Genomic DNA, 14,094 nt, shown 5'->3' on the forward strand with positions numbered 1-14,094 from the left:
GAGAAGGCTGGGAAGTAGATGGGATCACAACCAACACAATGGCGTGGTGGCGATGGTGGTGGTGGAACAACGGCAGCGCTTCGCTAAGCAAAAAACCGTGGACGAGAACTATGCCGGGAGGGAGAGACGGGACAACAGCCAAGGCCAATGTCTTGGGGTGCCTTGTTGCGCCCCTCCCTTATATTTATATGCGTGGGAGGGCTGGGAGTCCAGCCTTACTCCTAATAGGAGTTGGCGCAAGGGGGAGAGGACTTGGACTCCAAGTCCAATCCTATTCCTACTAGGACTCCCCTTTTTTCCCTTCCCTAGCCGCATGAGCTTTTGAGGACTTGGTGCGCCTGGCCCAATAAGGCCAGGGCGCCTCCCCACAGCCCATTCCAGCCCTTGGTACGCGGTGGACCCACTTGTGGACTTCCGGACCCCTCCGGAATCCTCCGGAACCTTCTGGAAGCTTCCCGGTACAATACCGAAAAAACTGCACCTTTTTCCGGAACCCAAAATATGAATTCCCATATATAAATCTTTACCTCTCGACCATTCCGAGACTCCTCGTTGCGTCCGGGATCTCATCCGGGACTCCGAAACATTCGGTTACCAATCATCAAATATCCCAATACTACTCTAGCGTCAATGAACGTTAAGCGCGCGCCCCTGCGGGTTCAGGAATCATGTCGTCATGACCGAGACACCTCTCTGGTCAATAACCAATAGCGGGACCTGGATGCCCATATTGGTTCCTACATATTCCACGAAGATCTTTTATCTGTTGAACCATGATGTCAAGGATTAGGTTAATCCCATATGCAATTCCCTTTGTCCGGCGATATGTTACTTGCCCGATATTCGATCGTCGGTATCTTCATACCTAGTTCAATCTTTTTACCGGCAAGTCTCTTTACTCATTGCGTAATACAAGATCTCGTGACTAACTCATTAGGCAAATTGCTCGCAAGCTCTTTACTATGTTGTATTACCGAGAGGGCCCAGAGATATCTCTCCGTCACACGGAGTGACAAATCCCAGTCTTAATCTGTGCCAACCCAACAAACATCTTCAGTGATACCTTTAGAGCACCTTTATGATCACCCAGTTACGAAGTGACGTTTGGATACACACTGAGTATTCCTCTGGTGTCAGGGAGTTGCACGATCTCATGGTCTTAGGAATAGATACTTGACATGAAGAAAGCTAAACTAATACGATCAACTGCTAAGCTTACGGTTGGGTCTTGTCCATCGCATCATTCTTCTAATGATGTGATCCCGTTATCAAATGACAACTCATGTCTATGGTTAGGAAACTTTAACCATCTTTGATCAACGAGCTAGTATAATAGAGGCTCACTAGAAACATAGTATTTGTTTATGTATTCACACATGTATTTAAGTTTCCGTCCATACAATTCTAGCATGAATAATAAACCTTTATCATGAATAAGGAAATGTGATAAATAACTAATTTATTATTGCCTCTAGGGCATATTTCCAACAATGCCTTCCAAAGTGGCATGCAAGGCAATCGACGCCGCATCATGCTTGCCCTCTTTGTTGGAGTTGGTCTTCCCCCGCGGCCACGGCTTCTTTCCCTCGCCATTATCCTCGACGGCCTCCTCCCCTCCACGCGCCTTGATGGCGGCATATTGCGCCTTTTAACTTCTCATCCATGTTGATGACCATCCAACAATGGGTGAGGTTTGAAGGACTTATTGTCATGTTGGGCCTTGAATGCTCCAAAGCTTGGAATGCCTATAAATAAATAGCACACAAGCATATGGGAATTTGGACATGCAAGCATATATATAGTGGCAAATGGACATGCAAGTGCAACGGAAATGAAGATGGCCGCATGTATACCATATCTTTGATGCCGAGGCCGCTCATGGGACGTCCCTCGATGCTCTCAAGGGTGGCAAAAAACTTGTTGCACTCTTATTGTATCACCCTCCGACGCGTCGAGAGGGGCACCCACTAGCGCTTGCTCTCCATTTGGTATGGTGCGAACTTCTTACGCTCAAGAAATTCGCGATGAACACATAGCCAAAAGGTTGACGCCTTTTGCTTGGCGCCAATCTTGGGGTCTTGTCCAATGTCCCTCCAACATTCACAAAGGAGCTCGTCCTCATCCTTTGTGTATGCCTTCGTCCGCTTGCTTTGGTGCTTCTTGTTTGCATTGGCTTGGGTGGAGAGCTTGTCTTCGAACAAATGCTCCCCATCGATGTCCACTTAATCTTCTTCTTCTAGGCCGTAGTCCTTCGGGAACTCGTGGTCGAGCGGGAGGTGTTGCCCATGCCATCTTGGCCTTGCATGAAGGGCTCGGCCATCCCACCATGGCCTTGATCAAAGGGGTCGACCATGAAGGGGCCTCAACCATCTTGGCTTTGGGTCTCGTCGGGATTGAAGGCACACACACCCACACTGCCTTCGAAGGCAGCGGCACCCGCACCAGCTTCGAAGATGATGTTCTTCATGATGAAACGATTGGCCGTCTCGTCGTCCGTGGCCGACATTCTGCCGAACAGGTTGCGAGCGTCGGGTTGCATGTCGGACGGCATCTCCCGCGGGCGTTTCCTATGGCCCCTGGTGGATGATCCACCGGCCACATGTGTGGCGTTGAGATCGACGGGCATGGGCGCGGGCGCGACCGGCGCCACCACGCTCACCTCCGGCGAGCAATTCCCGGAGAAACAGAAGTTTGCGGGTAGGGATGGAAGCCGGGAATCGGCGGCATGGCAGACATGCGCGACGACTCTAGCAGTGGCACACGGGGAAAAGCCGACGAGACCGTGCTGGCCTGGGTTAACCCTAGGTAGAGCAGGGCCTTCCTCGTTGCCGCAGCGAATCTGGCGATGTTCTCCTCTTCATGTGCAACGACGGATAAGGCGACGGCGGACGCGGCTTCGAGCTTGCGTTCCTGAGCGTGCCTCCAGCCCTTCCTCTTGGCCGACTGCACTGCCCACCGCTCGTCCGTCAGCGGCTTCTTCTTGGTCGGCGCCGCCGCCTTGCGGGTGGCGTCGGGCTTGCCCTTGGTGGGGGCGACGAAGGCGAGGCCGGAGGCGGCGTCGAGGATCGACACGTCGTCCATGGCGAGCGGCGGGAGATTTTTGGGAAAGAGAGGGAACTGAGGGTGGCTGTGCCGTTGACTGGCGGGCCAGAGGGAGGAGTAGGCGGACGTCGCGCACGTCTGTTTCGTGTCCGCGCTGACACAAACGAGGTCCAAATTTAGACCGCGAATGGGTCGCATGGCGGACGAAAAGCAGACGCTCATCCGTTTGCGTCGGCAAGTAACGCGCGTTGGATCGACTTTTGTATTCGTTTTAACCTAAATAGACAAGCACATATCAAATGGGTCGGCCCGTTGGAGTTGCTGTAAGAGAACTAAACTCACTTTACAAAGAATAACCCCGAATCTGGGTCTCGCAAAAATACCTCCTCATTCTGAAGCGGAAGTATCAGGCAGCAAGTTCAGAAAGGCCTCCCAAAGTTCAAACAGAAAAAAAGGCCTCCCACTTGCCCCCAATGGCCGCTCCGCCGCCGGTGCTCACCCTGGCGGTGGAGAAGGGCCCGCGCGAGGGAGAGACCCGGCGATGTCGCGCGGGCGCCGCGCTCCGCGTCGGCCGCGTCGTCTCCGGCAACGACCTCGCCGTGCGCGACGTGGGCGCGTCGCAGCGCCACCTCACCATCGAGTTCCTCCCGCCTCCCGCGTCCCGTTGGGCCGTGTCCGACCTCGGCTCCTCCAATGGCACCTTCATCAATGGTGCCCGCCTCCTGCCCTCCGTCCCCGCCCCGCTCTCCCACGGGGACCTAATCATCCTCGGTCAGTCCACCGTTCTCGCCGTGTCCATCGCGCCTGATTCGGATGTGAAACCCGGCCCTAGGCGCTCCTCGCGCCGCGCGGCGGCGGTGGCTGTGGTGGAGGAGAAGCCGACCCCATCCGTCACCCGCCTGAGCACACGGAAGATGGTGGGGAAGAGGGCGGCGGCGGCGGCGTTGGAACCCTCCGAAACTGAGAAGGGAGGGCCGGATGCAGCGGCAGTAGTGGTGGAGGAAGAGAGCCACCGGGTAGTTACACGTGGTGGCGGACGGAAGAAGGTGGCTGGAGCGGAGTCCGTCGAAGCGGGTAAGGAAGAGATGGAGGAGGCCGCAGTGGCGACACTCTGCGATAGGAGGAAGGCTGTGGAGCCCCCTGAACTGGAGAATGCAGATGAGCGGAAAGAGGAGAAGGCTGCGGTGGCAACACGCGGCAGGAAGAGGAAGAAGGCTGTGGAGTTCCCTGAACTGGAGAAGGCAGATGAACAGAAAGAGGTGAATGCCGCGGTGGCAACATGCGGCAGGAAGAGGAAGAATTCTGTGGAGTTCCCTGAACTGGAGACTGTAGATGAACAGAAAGAGGAGAAGGCCGCAGTGGCAACACGCGGCTGGAAGAGGAAGAAGGCTGAGTCCTCTGAACCGGAGAAGGGAGATGAGGGGAAGGAGGAGGCTGTGGTGGTGACATGCCGTGAAGGGAGGGAGGTTGCAACGACGGTTGCTCCTCCGCCGCTGCCTCCAAAGCCAACGTCCAGAAGGGTCCAGGGAAGGGTCACAAGGGCTCGTGCAAGGAAGGCTGTTCTTGAGGAGGAGGAGGAGGTGGCTGCACCAAGAGAGAAGGAGAAGAGTGAGGTGGCAGCTGGGGATGAAGAAGTGGAAGGGACTGCAAATGCATTGGAGGAAGTGCCTGTTGCTCAGAGGGGGCTGGCACGTAGAGTGCCAAAAGAGATGACAGATACTGAGTGTGTTGCTTCTGACAACAGGGGTAAGGAGATAAATGAAGGTGGAGGAGAGGAGGAGAATGGAAAGATGGAAGCAGTTAACAGTGGAGGAGAGTTAGAGGATGATGAGAAGGGTGAGAAGCATACTGGGAGAAGCAGCCTGGATACTATTACATTGCAGGAGTGGTTCGAGCGGATGGAAAGGTACGTTCCATGGACGATCAATGAAGCTGCTGATGAGATGATAGCGACGCTGGAGGAGAAACATCGGCGCATCAATGAGTACATTTCAGTGCTCGGGAATAGTTGCAATCCTTCTCGAGATTCATGTATAGTCAGGAATGATGGTCAGTCTACTGCAGGGTGATGCCTGGAAATAACATTGGGGACAATATTTAGTTGCAGGTTTTGCAAACAGTAGGGTTTGAGGTATTACCACCATTCACTGGGTGATGATTACTGAAATTATTCATTCCAGCAGCCACACCAGAAGTGCCTGAGAAATGTTTTCGTTCCTGTTTGATAGTATTGCACTGGCCATGCGGTGACATATTATACTAGCAGTAGTAGGCTAAAGCATTAAAATGGAACTCTGTCATTGATGATGCATCCTGTAGGTTCACTTCTGATCAGATTACTAGTATGTACTGTTCATTTGGATAATGATGTATCAGCTATTATTGATAGGCAACCTTCCCTGGAATACCATGTTCATAGCCTTGAATCATCCTATGAGTTCCCTTCCGCTGTTAACAGTAAATTGGATAAAGCACGTCTCACAAAAGTTATCCCACTCCCACTCACACTGTCCAAAAAAGGAAAAAATTGAGTTATTTTTCATTCTTTACTGAGTTTATGAACCACTCATATTTCGTTCTTTACTGAGGTTATTCCACCCCCACTCACACTGTCCAAAAATGGGGAAATTTGAGTTATTTTTCATTTTTATTGTGTTTAGTATTCTTTTCATTTTTTGCCGAGCTAAGGCAGCTTCAAGGAAATATCTGGAAACCAAAAATCTTGTGATGTCTATAATGGCCATGCAGCACCTCCTCCTTTCGTAAAGTATCCAAATCCAAGCTTGCACTGATTGGCAGCACTGCAGCAGAATCCCGCATTTGTTTCGAAATCTAACATGAGTCATTATACTATGGTGCGCATATTTGCCTTATGATGCTTCGTTTGTTGGATGAAAACATTGTCATTTCTATGTAATATATCCTTAGACATCTGGTTGCAAAACATTTCCCATTTTCCCCTCGTCAAAAATTACACAGGAGCACTCCAATCAATTAAAACTGTGGAAATATGTATGTTAGTATAGCTTCTTGTGCTCAACATTGTGCCATTTATCTCCAATGTTTGTCTAGATTTTTCATGTCCATATGCTTAATAGTTTCATGCCCAGCTCATGTAATCTTTCCTGAGAAAAGAATGTGCTATTAGTCTCCGGGGGGCAGGACAGTTGTCACCATGATCAGGTGGTACAGAAAAGTTCAGTCTAGGAGTTGAATCATTTTCTTGTAGTCTTGATCATGGACATTTTTATTATGTAAAACAAATTGTTCCTTTATCACAGCCCTGGACTTGAATTCATTTAACCTTTTTGACAATGCTCTGTACAATATCAGATGTATTCATGATTTGACAGGCATACTAACTTTATTGGATAAATTTATTTTTGTTCTTTGTGTAATTCATGTACTGAATTTGTAAGGGAATGCTGACATGTTCTGTGGTCCACATGGGTTAACTGGATGTTGATGATCACTGTCAGATGCCTGTAGTACAGTGAAGTTATAATTTTAGATTTTGATTATTGTCTAACTGAGTTCTGTATTGATTTTTTATGAGTTTGTTCAAATGAAGGAACTGTGAGCACAGGGTGTTGATTCAAGAGGGAAACCCTAAGTAGGAAGGAAGGAATAAGTAACTGGAAGAAGAAAGAAGTCACCTGAGTTTCCCGAAAACCCTTAGAGAAGACAAGACAAGAATGAAGTACAGACAAAGCAAAGCTCTAAACCTCCTCACATAATTTTCTGATGCCCCTCTCCATTTGCAGTAACGCATTGCTTCATACCCCCTACTTATAGAGGATTGTAGACCAACTTGGCTACAAAGTTACAAAGCGAGGAAACAACTTTGAAAGGTAAGAATTTCTCTTGTTAATTTACCAGATTGTTGTGTTCAAAGTTTCAATGCATCCACAAACCTGAAGTACTTCAAACTACTTAGATTCTATGTGTTCCTTTGTTCCCTCTTTCTAGCTCTGCATACATGTATGCAAAATTGTGCAAACTTTCATAATTGTGTTATGGCCTGTAGTTCTAGCTTATACTCATGTGGCAGTTTGCGATTCACCTGTTGTACCAAGTATAATTATTAAGGCCAACAGAGTAACGATTAAGATCAGCATATCAACAGGTTGCATATCTTAAATTGCAGAATGTGGTAACTTCACTTAGAAATGAAACAGACACATTATCATAATATCTCTTAGAAATATGCTGAAATTGTACAAAACCATGGGGGCACTCACTTTACCTGTATTTTGTGTTGTCTATTCAATGACATGCTCTTATTCTTACCATATACTTCTAGTGATGGCTGTCCCACAAGTTGACAAGAAAATGCTTGGTGAACTTGAAGTTATGGGATTCCCCGCCGTTCGTTCAATTAGGGCACTTCATTATTCTGGTACGTCTGTTTCAAATGGGCTTAGAAGGTAACGTTCTTGTATTAAGTTTCTTTCTACCATAGTCTGTCGGGCTGACAATCCATCAATCATACCACACTAGGGCATCCTGTTCTATGGTCTCACCAATTATATTTGTACTGACTACCGAACATCTTACTATTTGCGTTTCTTGAAAGTTCAAAGTAATTATTTAATTGCAAAGATAGGGAGACACGTTTATTGTAAACACGTTTTTCTTCTATATCAAGCTGAATGAACTGTACAAATAATCCAATGTCCTTATCAGGTAATTCCAATCTTGAATCTGCGATAAATTGGCTTCTGGAACATGAAAGTGACCCAGACATTGATCAGCTACCATTGGTAGGTTTTCTTATGCAATCGTGATTTGTGAACAGAAATCTGTTCTGATGTGGCTTATTCTACACTCACTTGATATATTCCTCAGCAGAGCTATCCTCTAAATATATAACTGTGAATTGTTTTCTCTGAGATTCCAGCGCACAACCCTTTTCAGTTCTGTTAAATACTTAATTCTGAAGCAACTTGCGTGTTAGTGCATGTCTGTGTGGCAATTTTGTTGTTTAGTCTATAACCTAATGCTCTGTAGAGCTAGACAAACGAGTAGGGCGTTTCGGTGCCCAGGCTCATCTGCACCCGGTTAGAAAAGAATTCGTAAAAATTTCAAAAAATTCCAAAAAAAAGTGTGGTAGATAATTTGATGCGTGAGGCCCGCTCCAAATTTCAAGTCATTTGGACATTTGAGCAGCTCTCAGCAAAAAAGACAAATCGTACCAAAACAGTACATGAACAGTAAACATTTTTACAGACCCCCAATTTGTCTTTTTTGCTGAGAGCTCCTCAGGTGTCCAAATGATTTGAAATTTGGAGCGGACCTCACGCATAAAATTTTCTACCGCACATTTTTTTTGGAATTTTTCTAGTATTTGTTTTGATTTTTTTTGTCGACGTGGGTGCAGAGATGGATTTTCGTAGACAAACTCTCCAATATATTTCCTTTATTCTATGTCTACAGTCCACATATCTGCATTGTCATGTCAAACACTTATTTTCAAACCTCCTGTTCTGATTTCTTGGTATTCCTTTGGATGTTTTAGGTTTCAAGAGAAATCAGCATTGAATGCGGTGACACATCAAACGAAGTGAGAAACAGCGCTCAAGGAATGAGGTTAGTTTTCCAGAATGTTATAGAAAACAAAGTAGGAAAATGTTACTCGCCTTAACCTAAGGGCCTAAGTTCTTAGATGAACTGGTTGTTGTATAAACTCGATAAATCAAAATATGAAATCAGCACTGCCATGAGTGCGGGCACTTGACTGGCTGTTGCAATTTTGAGAGAAAAATTGCTGCCCCATCGACTCCACATCATAGGCCTTTTGAATGTACTGGTTATTGAATGAAACTCAATAGGAAATATCAAGTGTTATTTCAGTGGAATTGGAGCACAAATCACTGTCAAGTAGCTATCCTGCCAACCGTCTGGAAGTCTGCACTTGATAATCCAGAGCTTTTTACATTTATGTATGTCAGCCTGCTATGTCAACCTAACACTTCAGGGTGCAAACTCTAAGAGTCTGTGCACTGTGCAGTGCTTAATGGAAAAAGGTGTCGTGTTGGGGATAGCTCAAGGGAGGAAACAGCCTTTTTATAACTGTCCGTCCTTTTTTACAAAATAAAATAGCTGATCTGGGAAAATTTGCCGTTAAGCCTGATCACTTGCTACATTTAACAGTCTAATTCCATGTACTGGTAAAATGGAAGATACAAATGACCAAAAGTTGCAAATATATGTTGAATAAGGCAAGTCATGTGTCAGACATAAATGCTTACTCCCTCTGTTTTTATGCAAGGCCTCCATGCATTTAAAGTAAGCTTGACAACATTAGACTGTAAAATGTGGGTGGTATCATTACAAAATGCTTTTGAATAAAAATCCAACGGTGTCAGTTTTGTGTCACGTAACTTACACATTGTTGATATAATTGTTCGTCTCTTGGTCAAGCTTGAACCTGGGAATGCGTGGGTACCTCACAAAAAGAAACAGAGGGTTAATATTACAATTTACTGACTACTGATGGAGAATATGTATTGATGAGAAGCTTATGTACTCCAAAAGAACACATGCCTTCTGTTTGCTATGCTGTTGCATAATAATCATGGGATCGGGCATGGTTGTCTTGTAGGACCCATGCCCAGGAGAGAAAATCAGAAGAGCAAGCTACAGCTGGAAGTCAGAAGGTGCTACCTAAACATTTCTTCGTAATTTTGATATCTCAGTCCTTTCTTGTCATGTTAGCATGTTATATGGTTAATTCTTTTTGTCATTCACGGAGGACTAGAACCTGCCTAATCACTATTGGAAAAAGTTAAACCAGGCTGAAATTTACATAAATTCCTTTCCTCCATTTTTAACTCACAGCTTCAGATTCAACAAAGGATTTCTCATAGCACATTGAACTAAAAATATTATGTCTGGAAATGAGATACAAGTGCACACGTTTTCTCTTTGCCATTGTTTCCGTATGCTTACATAATATAAATATTGTAGTAAAATGTTGACTAGTAGGTACCGCATCGCAGCCACCTGCCAGGCTGCCACTTCGCCAGCATTTTGTCTATGCCTCACCTAATCCGAGCTAGTGTTTATAGTTCGTAATCTTTTGTCACACCCAATTTTTTTTATCAGGAGATTTCACAGGTGGAAAGAGAACTCAATGCCAATGAACATGAGGAAGAGGATAGAAAGAGGTTTGTACCTTGTTTTGAATAGATGTTGTCTGGCGAGCTGTTTGCATTTTGTTTACTGTTCCTGCAAGGCAGCAACCCTCCTACACTGCAGGGTTCTAGCACTACATAAGTCAAAGCGTGACGAGGAAGAAAAATCAAGAGGGAGAATCAGAAATCAACTTCAGGAGGATAAGGTCTGACAATATTTCAATGCTATTAAGAAGTAAAAACCGTAACACTGCAGCAGGGAAGAGCTAGAATGTGCTTTGTTGTAGTTTTAGTTATCATATTTCACCATAGCAGCTATCATGCAATAAGTTCATGTTGGCCTGCACTGTTCTCCGTTGGGATGTCAAACCCTCTTTGTTGTAACCTGTCGCTTGTCCACCATCATTTTTGCACTTTTGTGTTCCATATTGCATGCAGAAGTAGTAGCTTGTTAAAAAATGATGACATGCTATATAAATATTGAAAACCATTGATTTTGATTTGCAACAAAAAGAGTCAACGATGACGCATCCCTACATTCTGCTTAGTGTTACATGCTAGAGTATGATAGAAAGTAAAACCTACTATTGTCAATGAACATCAGCTCTCTGCTAGTATTGTGATATTTTTGTGAAAAGTATTTGTTAGGCTGTTTTACATATCCTATGAGCATTATCGTTCATGTGAAACTTATTTGTTGTTTTTGTAAAGAGGGAGAGGATTCAAGCTGCTAAAGATGTTATGGAAGCAAAACGGACTCTTGAAGAAAATCAAAGAAAACGGTGGGTTTCGTATTCAACTCATGTCGGCTATTTTCGGTCAAATGCAACTCATATCTTCTATTTCCAACTCAGATGTACTCATGGATGTTAGGAAGTATTAGTATTGGTTTAGGATGTCCTTATTAGCCCATGTTTCCTTTCCTTGTACCCCAAGTCATGTGTGATATATATATGCCCCATGGGCTATGTAACAGAGATAAGTTGCATCATAACAATGGAAACAATATTTTTGTCTAATACAGCATGATGGAAAGTCGAAAGGCAGAACAAGAGGAGGAGAAAAGAGCAAGGGAGAGAATCCGTCAGCGTATAGAGGATGATAAGGTCCCATTGAATCTAATCTGACTAATACTTTAAAACTTTGATGTTTCATTCCATCTGTTATTTTGAATTCAACTTTTATAGGACAATGGTCACTGAATCCCGTGCACTCCTTACAGTTGCTTCTTGGGTTTCCACATCAATAATGTTACCCTATATGTCTATATCTCTCCACAGACCCACATCTACATGCAACAATACATCCTTTTTTTGTGTGTGAATGCCTTTGAATTTCAACTAAGAAAATTTGGTCTCCTTGCAATGGAGCAAGCCTACCTGTAATTGTCGATTAAGTCTACCCATGGCAGTATTATCAGTAGAGTGTAATCAATATTTCCTACATGATCAGAGTGAGAATTTTCTTGTGTTACTCATTAGCCACTATTTTTCTCCAAAACTTTCGGATTTTGAGCGAGACACTACGTTGCTTGTGGACTGCTGAAAAGACTTACATTATTTTCCTCTATGCAGGCCGAAAGGAGGAGAGGACTTGGTTTGCCACGGGAAAATACAGTAGCATCACCCCCAATAGTAACTCTCGCAAAGGTCTAAAGTTCCCCATAGTACTACATTACATGAGCAAAACCTCCAAAACACATTCCTGACTCTTTTTTGACTGCTCAGGTAAAACCTATTGAACCAATTGTAACATCAGAACAATTGAGAGATTGCCTACGAAATCTGAAAAAGAATCACAAGGTAAAATGATCTTCCTACAGTTATGATTTATGATACATGGAGCTGTTGACTGTTTTGCACAATTAACACAATAAACCTTCTACGCTCTGCCGCATCACAATCTTGATTACTATTTCACACAAATGCTGCTGTGCAACCTCGGCCCATGCAGATAACTGAAACTAGCCTGTCTGCACACCAGGATGCTTAGTTTCTGCATCATGTGCTCTTTTAGGTTGTCTTTTTTTTTTTGGATTTTTTAGCTTGTGTTTTGTAGTCTGGAACTGGGCCTTCCATTTTGTTCGCAATGGTCTAACATCAGCGCTCTAATAGAATTCAGCAGTCTGTTTGTGCAAGACATGCAAAATGAAGCTGTATAACGCAATAACCCCTCGTGTCATGGGGATGCCACAAACCATCTGACGTGTCGTTGGCCACTCTATTTGTAGGATGACAACGTTAGAGTGAAAAGAGCATTCCAAATATTGCTGAAGATAGTCGCCAACATAGTAAAGAACCCAGAAGAGGAGAAGTTCAGGAGGATTCGACTAAACAACCCTGTTTTCAAGGTAACTGGAGAACACGATATGCTACGTATGGCTATTTAGTTCAGAAAGCCGCCTAATCCTCAACTCGTGCTGTTTAACAGGACAGGGTGGGCAATCTGCAAGGTGGCGTAGAGTTCCTGGAGCTGTGCGGGTTCCAGAAGCTCAGGAACAACAGCTACCTGGTCATGCCGAGGGGCAAGGTCGACGTGGCGCTCCTCAACGCAGCGGGGGTCCAGATCGCGTCTGCCATGGAGAATCCCTACTTTGGGCTGCTCTCCAAGTGAGCGGGACAGCCTGCACTCATCTCTGCTTCACCATTAAGAGCTCATCTATATTCGGTACTACGAGCTTTGTAAATATTAAAAACCTTTGTGGCAATGAAGTGTGAGTACCAGTGAATGGACGGCACGGCGCTGTAGCTCATAGATCTCGTCGATGGGATCTATCCCCTGTATGTAACTGAACAAATTGTGTTCCAGTAAATCTCATGATTTGTTGGCAACAGTGGGGGCGGTGTACAGAAATCAAAACAAAATGAGACGAGATGCCTGCAAAACGATGATCGAGCTGTGATGCCATGTCTCTACTATTTCCCATCTTACCGAAGAAAACGATATGTGATTGTAATTGTAATCAAACCATGTCACTTGTTACAGTGGCATGTATAGCAGTATAGGTGATGGGAGATTACTAGATGCATTCCCCCGCCCCGCACATGTTCATGCCCCGTAATGTTGGTCACTGTTGCTCATGGAGCAAAACATTGAATGCCTTTTATTCTCCGGGTGGAGGAGAAGGGAAAGGGCCCTGTGCCGGCACATGCCATGCTTTGAGCTTTTGCGTGTGCACCTGTACTTTGGAGCTTCAATTCTGCGTGTGGAGGGACCCCGTCCTAGACTCGGAAAGCAGCTTCTTGATAGCTGCTGCTGGGGCCTGGATTTTCTGCTCTAATCATCTTCCCATCAGTAGAACCTTGAAGTTGAGCTATGTGCCATGGGTTTCGGAAATCCCTGCCTTGGGCAAAGATTGTTTTCTGATGGAGATCTTCAGCGAGGATGTACTAGCAGCAAGAGTACAAAACCGTTGCATGTTCGATGGAATATGTAACATGGCAACATCAAATCTGTGACACCGGCTTCTTCATTCTTTTTTGACAAGTGGCACGAACGGATAAAGCATGCAAAACACCGGCTAGCACATAAAATTACGAGAGCTGGGAAATTCTCTATCTAAAAAATGGACGGAGTAATTTCACACAACAAACACACGGAACGCGAGAATAAGACCAATGATGCCACTAGTTGTATTAAAGGTTCTTCTTAAAAAAAGGTTATCCTTCACCCGCAAAAAAAGTCTCCTGATTCATGTAAAAAAAAGTTCTTTCCATTCCTTTAGAGCATGGACTGATTCATGTAAAAAAAGTTCTTCGGATTCCGTTAGAGCGTATACAACCGGACTTGGTAAATCCGGCTCCTTAAACACTCGTGCACACGTCCGGACGTGACCACGGACAGTGCTGGATGGCCCGTCGTACCGCATGCTGGGCAATCGCACGTCTTAAATGTAAACCCTCAAATCCACGCAATT

At 45.1% G+C, this 14,094-nt stretch overlaps 1 protein-coding gene across 1 annotated transcript; it reads left to right on the forward strand.

Annotated features, from left to right (window-relative positions):
* The first annotated feature begins 6,536 nt into the window (after window positions 1-6,536).
* On the forward strand, window positions 6,537-13,181 carry LOC123165880 (UBX domain-containing protein 1-A). Its single transcript, XM_044583624.1, has 13 exons — window positions 6,537-6,893; window positions 7,346-7,441; window positions 7,729-7,805; window positions 8,561-8,631; window positions 9,647-9,701; window positions 10,150-10,211; window positions 10,303-10,384; window positions 10,890-10,960; window positions 11,203-11,284; window positions 11,753-11,827; window positions 11,906-11,980; window positions 12,409-12,528; window positions 12,609-13,181. The coding sequence occupies exons 2-13, from the start codon at window positions 7,348-7,350 to the stop codon at window positions 12,789-12,791; spliced, it is 1,047 nt and encodes a 348-aa protein (XP_044439559.1). The 5' UTR covers window positions 6,537-6,893; window positions 7,346-7,347; the 3' UTR covers window positions 12,792-13,181.
* The last annotated feature ends 913 nt before the right edge of the window (window positions 13,182-14,094 follow it).

Source organism: Triticum aestivum, chromosome 7D (genome assembly GCF_018294505.1).
Source record: "Triticum aestivum cultivar Chinese Spring chromosome 7D, IWGSC CS RefSeq v2.1, whole genome shotgun sequence".
Lineage (NCBI taxonomy): Eukaryota > Viridiplantae > Streptophyta > Magnoliopsida > Poales > Poaceae > Triticum > Triticum aestivum.

Coding starts and splice junctions, on each gene's coding strand:
- LOC123165880 (XM_044583624.1), top strand. CDS start 7,348: ATGGCTGTCCCACAAGTTGACAAGAAAATGCTTGGTGAACTTGAAGTT. Junction 8,632..9,646: donor AACAGCGCTCAAGGAATGAG/GTTAGTTTTCCA, acceptor GTTGTCTTGTAG/GACCCATGCCCAGGAGAGAA. Junction 10,385..10,889: donor ATCAACTTCAGGAGGATAAG/GTCTGACAATAT, acceptor GTTTTTGTAAAG/AGGGAGAGGATTCAAGCTGC.